This window comes from Cebus imitator, unplaced genomic scaffold, assembly GCF_001604975.1.
Source record: "Cebus imitator isolate Cc_AM_T3 unplaced genomic scaffold, Cebus_imitator-1.0 Scaffold246, whole genome shotgun sequence".
Classification (NCBI taxonomy): Eukaryota; Metazoa; Chordata; class Mammalia; order Primates; family Cebidae; genus Cebus; species Cebus imitator.
Genome location: NW_016107561.1, coordinates 436,652 through 443,908, shown reverse-complemented (window position 1 = coordinate 443,908; position 7,257 = coordinate 436,652). Strand labels below are relative to the sequence as shown.

The following is a 7,257-nucleotide window of genomic DNA, read 5'->3' as shown; positions in this document are numbered from 1 at the left end:
TTATAGCCAGAATTCAGAAATAACATTTATGATCATTTATTTTGTCTGGCAATGTGCCAATCATTTTACATTCATTTTAGCTTATTTAATGCTCACAACTAGAAGGAGGCACTATTAGGATACCTATTTTACAGATGAAGAAAGTGAAGGTCAGAGAGAATAGTTAAGAGAAGGGTACAAGATTAAGTTCCCCTCGGCCCTTAACCATTTCATATTCCAGGTGATGCTTTGCAGACATCTGAGGAATGGATAAATGAACGAATGCATGCACTTCTTGGAATTCCCATTCAGCTTGGCATAAACACTAACTGCTTACACTACCCTAGAAAAATCTAGACATTTTGTGGGAAGAGAAGAGTGGGAAGGGTGGTAGGGAATTATTTTTTCGAGTGAGTTGAGGCAGATGATCTTAAGATGACTGGGTTCTACCCGAGCATGGTTGCCATATCTCAAAGATGAGAACAGGGCAGACACCGAGTTCTGTCCGCCCTGGGTAGCCTCTGAGATTCGAGCTCAACAGCAGAGTGTTGGAGGACAGTTCCTGCAGTCCCAGGAATCAGAGGAGACTTGGAGGCAGGAGGAACTGGCTATCCTAAAGGTGATGTTAAACCGGGCAGCCGGAGCCCAAAGAAGGGCGAAACCAGGACTAATTGCCCCACAGCATGAGGGGAAGCGCCTGTAAAATTACATAGGATTTGGAAAGGTGTTAGGCACTCTTGTGCGGGGTAAAGCTTCGCAAGGTCGTGGTAGGGGAAATTCTTCATTTCCCTTCCCTATTCCCCTGCAGCATGGTCCCCACAACCCTCCTCTCTTTCCCCATTCGCGTTTCCGAACTCTTCGCCTGCCCCACAGGCGTACGCACGCGCAGAGAGACTCCCAGACGTGGCCGCCAGAGAGCCGGAAGCATCGATCGACTCCGTGCTCGGCTTCTAGACTTGTCGATGCTCGATTGAGGAGCCTGGTAACGTCACTTCCGGTGCCTGGTTGGGTTTCCTGCTTTTCGTTCTTGCGAGGGACGGCGTACGCCTTAGGTGGGTTGGTGCGCTTTTTACCTCCTTGTTCTTTCGGTTCTCCTGACTTCTCCGCCCATTTCTCCCCTGTTGCAGTTGGGAGCGGACGAAGCTTGAAGCTGGGGTGGGGACGCGTTTGCTCCGGGGTTCTCGGAGGTGTAGTCTTAGGGGCGAGAAGAGATGGAGACTGGCGCGCGTGACTGGCTGGGGCCGGGCATCGGGTGTTTGCTCCCTTGGACTTCTTGCCGGGGCCGTGGGCGAAGGTGCTTGTGTCTAGAGAGGTGGGAGGCTTGCGCGTACCAAGTAAAGGATAATTAATGTCCGTCTGTTTGTGCGAGGCGTGGGCCATTCACTGAGCTTTCAAGGTGTCTTCCAGCGGCTCCCTTTTGGTAGTGGCAGGTAATTCAGGGTGGCCCTGTAGCAATCAAAGCTATCATCAAACTTCGCAGGAAACCCTGCAGGAGCCTCCCCTTTGCTCCCCTACCTTCGGTTTGACCTCTGCCTCAATCACTTCCCTTTCGTTGTCTCCTTTGCAACCCCTGCTCCTTCTCCAGATTTCGGTTGAGAGGGTCGCAAGCCTTTGAGGAGCGTTACGCAGCAGCCCTGCTTGTAGGCTCTTCCCTTGTCAATTGTCCAGTGCTGTTCACATACAGTGGATGCTCTGTAAATACTTGTGAGATAAATAAACTTACGGAGCACACAAGGAAATCAAGCAAGTTCACAATTTTCAAGTAAAAACAATGTAGAAAATGCAATTGTGTGGTAGATGAGAAAGAAAAATGTAGAGAAAGCGAGGGCTGAATTTCCAGGTCTAATGCTTATTAGTTGTGTGATCTTAGGCAAGTTCCTTAACTGGTAATAGCTGTTAATAATTACTCCGAAGTGCTTACCGCTGATGCAGAACGTGCTAGAACTCGCTCAGTCTTCTGAGTTCTATTGAGTAGGTTCTGTTACTATTCTCGTTTTACCAATGAGGACCTGAGAGATTAAGGAACTTCCCTCAGGCAAACAGCTAGTAAGAAGCATAGACATGATTTGAATTCACATCTGGCTGGCACTAGAATCCGAGTTTAACAATCATGCCACACTGCTCTCATTGAGCTCCGCTCTTTCAGGTCGGTTAGAGGTAACCTTGGAATCCAGATAGCTCGGTGACACTGTATACAGATTAAGCGGTAGGTATGGAAGGACTTATAAGTGCGCCCATGAACTCGTTGGCAAACTTCATTAATGTCTAATCTTATGATTTTTACTGGATGTACATTTGCTGCTTTGTCATTTTTCTTCAAATCTGTATTTTTTTTTTAAATGGAGTTTTGCTCTGTTGCCTATGCTGAAGTGCAGTGCCACGATCTCGGCTCACTGCAACCTCCGCCTCCTGGGTTTAGGCAATTCTCCTGCCTCGGCCTCCTGAGTAGCTGGGATTACAGGCATGCGCCACCATGCCCAGCTAATTTTTTGTAGTTTTAGTAGAGACGGGGTTTCACCATGTTGACCAGGATGGTCTCGATCTCTTGACCTCGTGATCCACCCGCCTCGGCCTCCCACAGTGCTGGGATTACAGGCTTGAGCCACCGCGCCCGGCCTCAAATCTGTATTTTTAAATTATTTCATCGAGCAGGTGGAAAGACAATATCACTTGTCATAAGTGAAAAGTAAGTGTAAAAATAAATGTGTTGAATTACATATTGTTACAAAAATCTGGCTAGGTATTGGTGCCCCAAGTTTTGAGCGTGAGACACTGTTCTCCTTTTGTATGAAAGGGAGGGCTAGTAGGTGCTGGAGATGCAATAAAGACTACAGCCAAACTGACGTTTTCTGACAATTGGGAATTGAAAGAGAAGTGAAAAGTTAATAATTTTTGTGTTGTGTCCTTATGCTACAGTCCAATATAATTTCATTTTCCTTTTTGTAACAGATTACTGTCTGTTTTTGAAGAATTTAACGCAAACATGGATATCAGACCAAATCATACAATTTATATCAACAATATGAATGACAAAATTAAAAAGGAAGGTAAGTGCTTTTTAAAATACTTGTTCACAACTAAAATGTGTTTACTACTGTCTTAAAAATTGTACTGCCTCAAAACCTCTCACCTCGTCATCTTAATGCTTGAAATAATGGTTTATCCCATTTCCTGTAAAGATGGGAAGGCTTTTAAAAAACAAAAATAGGTAGGAACTGACAGTGTGTTCAGTCTGTTGCTACTCAAAGATATAATGGTTTCATATAACTTTTAAAATTACATATAGTCAATGGGAATAGTATATGTTTTTTATAAATGTTAATATAACTGTATACATAAGTGAATGGTGTTGGTAACTCAATACAGTATAAATTGAAGACTTTTGTCATTATTTTATTCACCAGTGACTTGTTTCTTTTCTAATTTGGACAGAATTGAAGAGATCTCTCTATGCCCTGTTTTCTCAGTTTGGTCATGTGGTGGACATTGTGGCTTTAAAGACAATGAAAATGAGGGGGCAGGCCTTTGTCATATTTAAGGAACTGGGCTCATCCACGAATGCTTTGAGACAGTTACAAGGATTTCCATTTTATGGTAAACCAATGGTAAGCTAATCCTGTTATTTTCACTTTAATCAAGAAACTAATGATATTAATGGTAGAGTAGATATGCAAATATGCTTGAAACTGTGGCTGTTGCTTTCCGCTTTTATTATGTATGTCTAGATTTATGTATTTTTATAGAAAAACAGTAGCAGTAGAGTTTAATTTATGACACTTCAGATGGGCAAAAACAAAATACACCGAGATGTAGGATGTTTTTAAAAATGGCGGTCTAGGCGATATTCTTATCTCAAAAAGTTACAAATTAATAATAACCTGGAAGACTTGAAAAGAAACCTGTTTATAAACTTGTAAAACATTACAAAAGCCATGAATCAAAGAAGAAATTCAGTCTGAAGTTTTAGAAAATGCTAATAGTGAAATACTATATGTCAGAAGCTATACAGTCGAGATGAAACAATGATCGAAGGAAAAATTATAGGTTTCAACTCATAGGATTAAGGAATAACAACGGAAATGAACTGGTTATTCATAGAGAGTTTTAAACTCAGGAATGACATAGTGAGTTTCACATCTAGCTGCGGGATGAAGATCATGTTGGGGGAGGGACAGAAAGGAAGTGAGAAACTCAATTAGGAGGTCCTTGGTGTAAGTCAGAGATAGCAGAGGGTCAGATAAGGCTGCTCACAGAGTGAAGCAAGTGAGTGAATACCCAGCACCTTGGGTGTAGATTTGGAGCGTTGGACAAAGAGCCAAGGCCCAGGGTTTAGAGGAACTGGGTCTTCATTCTCATTCTCTTAACTGGCTCAGTTTCCGTGGTCAGCGTTACCACCTATGAAATGTAAACAAATTGGTTGTTCTTTGGTTTAATGCGGGCATCAACAAAAACTGTAAAGAAGTACATCATACTTTAGGCTTTGTAGGCCATATAAGGCTTCTGTTACCTATTCTTTTATGTGCTTAATGTTTTTTAACAACCCTTTAACATTATTTAAAAAAAAAAATTCATGTAGGCCATGCTGACGCCGGCTGTGGGCAGGGTTTGGCTCACAGAGTGTGGTACAGACCACTGATCTAATCCGTTCATTTTACAGATGAAGAAGCAGGCACAGAAAGTTTAATTGTTCATCCAGGTTTTAGTAATATGGCTGCGTCAGGAGTTGTCAACTAATCTTAACAGCTAGTATTGTGATTTTTTTTTTTTTTTTTTAATATAGTGCAAGTCAGCAAACTTTCTATAAAGACACAGGTAATAAATATGTTAGACTTTGCCAGCCAGATAATCTGTGTTGCAACTACTGAGTCAACTCCACTTTTATAGCAGGAAGAGCAGTCACAGATAAGGACAGGCAGTGTTGGCTACAGACAGTAGTTTGAGGACCCCTGTTTTATACCATGATGTTTAATTCAAGACCGGGCACCTTTTTTTTCTGTTTCTAGAGCAAGTTCTTCTCATCCTCTATCCAGCTCTCCTTTTCCCATCACTTCCCAGCTGACTGGCCACCATTTTTGTGGAAAGGCCTATCCAAGGAAACTGGGATGGTTCCTATGTTATCTAATTTTTAGTAAATTGGTGTTTCCTGAAACCAGCCAGTTGCCTGTAGTAGTATGAAGAAACACCATAATTGAGATCTCACTTGGCAGCAGCATAGGGACTGGGTTTTAGTTTACCTCTAAAATCACATTAACTTGAGGTACAGTTTCTTCCCATAGAGGGTTTAGAGCTCTTTTGCTGAGTTGAGATGACAAGTTTGCACGTGTCTGTTACTCAGATACAGGAAAGGAAATTGTTTACTGTGTTGGGCACCACCCTCACCTTGCCAACTAATTATTTTTTTTTAAATTAGTGGGAAAAGCGTATTAGATTGTTATTAAAGCATTTTGGGAGGTCCATTCTTTCCCTTCAGAAAGGTAAATTTCCAGAGTAGAGTGGGAGTGGTGGGCTGTCTTGTTTATGTCTTATTGTGGTTTTAGTTGCTCTTCTGTTTTCACTCCAACATACCAGATCAGAAATGAACAAAATTTGCTAGAATTTGGAACTCAGAACAAAATTACTCTTTCCGATTCAAGGGCATTTAGTTAATGCGAAAAGTGCCCTAGTAAAGTAGAACCGTCTTCCTAAGGGCTTCGTCATTGAAGCTGTGGCATAAGTGTAAATCTGGCCTTTCTCTAAGTTGTGGGTGGACTTTTATCTCTACTAGGTATTTAGTCCAGGCCAGGGTTTCTCAACCCTGTCACTTTGGACATTATGAGGTGAATGATTCTTTGTTGCAGGGGGCTGTCTTGTTCATTACAGGGCGTTTAACAGCATCCCTGGCCTCTACCCACTAGATGCCAGTAGTATAACTACCAGTAATGTCACCAGCTGGTGCCAGCTGTGTCCTGGCAGACCAAATCACCTCTGGTTGAGAACCACTGGTTTAAATTAGCCAGCTAAGAGTTATTGCTGAGATCAGATATTTTCACAGGTGACTGGGTCGTGGTCATAAGGACAGATAAATCCGGTCACCCAAGATCTATTCAGGTCAGGTACAAGGTTGAAGAGCCAAGGGAGTTGTGAGGAAGCCTTAGGACCAAGTCAGAAGTGAGTGTAAGCCTTCAGCCTGTCTCCTTTTGGTTAGGTGATGATGGCAAGACTATCAGAGTTGCTTGCAGGGATCAGCACACTTAGAGCCACTGTGGTACAGCAGCCCAGACCAACCAGAAAGAGCCTGGGATTCTGAGGTGTGGCTTTAGGCCTGCTCCCTCCCCTTTTGTTTTCCCAGTATAGTCATCTCTAGCTGAAGTAAAGGAAGAGGAAGAATTCATCTTGCTTTTGACTAATTCTCTGCTTTGTTAATCCACACTACTTTAAAATATTTCTTGTTCTCTTCAAGACCAAATTCTTGCTGTACAGGGCAATAAAATTTTGCATACCTATTTTATAAGAGGGAATTTGTACAGTTTACTACAAAGCAACTGCTTTGTAGGTCTATTGCATTTTGATCAGAGAATCAGTAATTCTTTCAGCTCCATGGAAAAAAAGTTTGCTTCAAATGGAGGTTGGAGATTGCAGATAGTCATACCTAGGTAACAGTTTAACTCGTGCCAGAAATATTCAGACAGTTCATTGGTACTGAGTCTAGCCATGTGATAATGCTTTAGGCCAGGGCTACTCAAAGTGTGGTCCCCATGCCAATAACATTACCATCTTTGTGCTTGTTACAAGTGGAGAATCCCACGTTCGCCCAGGCCTACTACATCAGAGCTTTTACCTGCTTTCCAGGCATTTGGACTGTAAAGTATAATTAATGAAATGCTATCCTGGACAAGTTTTTGAACCCTTCCCAGTTCTAACAGGTGCCTCTTGGTGCCAGCATAGAAGGAATATACAAGGGGTCCAGTCACATTATATGTGATTCCATTCTTTTTTTTTTTTTTTTTTAACATTTTAAAATTTAGTAAGTTGATTTCACTGCTAAAGTCATTTCCTGTAAAGGTGATGTATTCAAAGGAAAGTGATTCACAGTCATCTGCTGTACTTTAACTATTGGAAGTAACATTCCATATGACACATTTCCGCAGCTGATTGACACATGTTGATGTTTCTATTAAGAGTCACTGGTAGCCGGGCGCGGTGGCTCAAGCCTGTAATCCCAGCACTTTGGGAGGCCGAGGCGGGTGGATCACGAGGTCAAGAGATCGAGACCATCCTGGTCAACATGGTGAAACCCCG

General features: G+C 42.3%; 1 protein-coding gene across 2 annotated transcripts in view; it reads left to right on the top strand.

The window, feature by feature from the left end:
* The first annotated feature begins 932 nt into the window (after nucleotides 1-932).
* Nucleotides 933-7,257, top strand: part of SNRPB2 (small nuclear ribonucleoprotein polypeptide B2) — an 11,611-nt gene continuing 5,286 nt past the window's right edge. Inside the window, exons 1-3 of one of the 2 annotated variants that reach the window (XM_017498593.2) lie at nucleotides 933-1,031; nucleotides 2,929-3,026; nucleotides 3,412-3,584. In XM_017498593.2, the coding sequence (XP_017354082.1) occupies nucleotides 2,963-3,026; nucleotides 3,412-3,584 (237 nt within the window). In that variant the 5' untranslated portion in view covers nucleotides 933-1,031; nucleotides 2,929-2,962. Of the gene's footprint in view, nucleotides 1,135-2,928; nucleotides 3,027-3,411; nucleotides 3,585-7,257 lie in introns of both variants that reach the window. The other variant, XM_017498594.2, reaches the window with a different exon arrangement.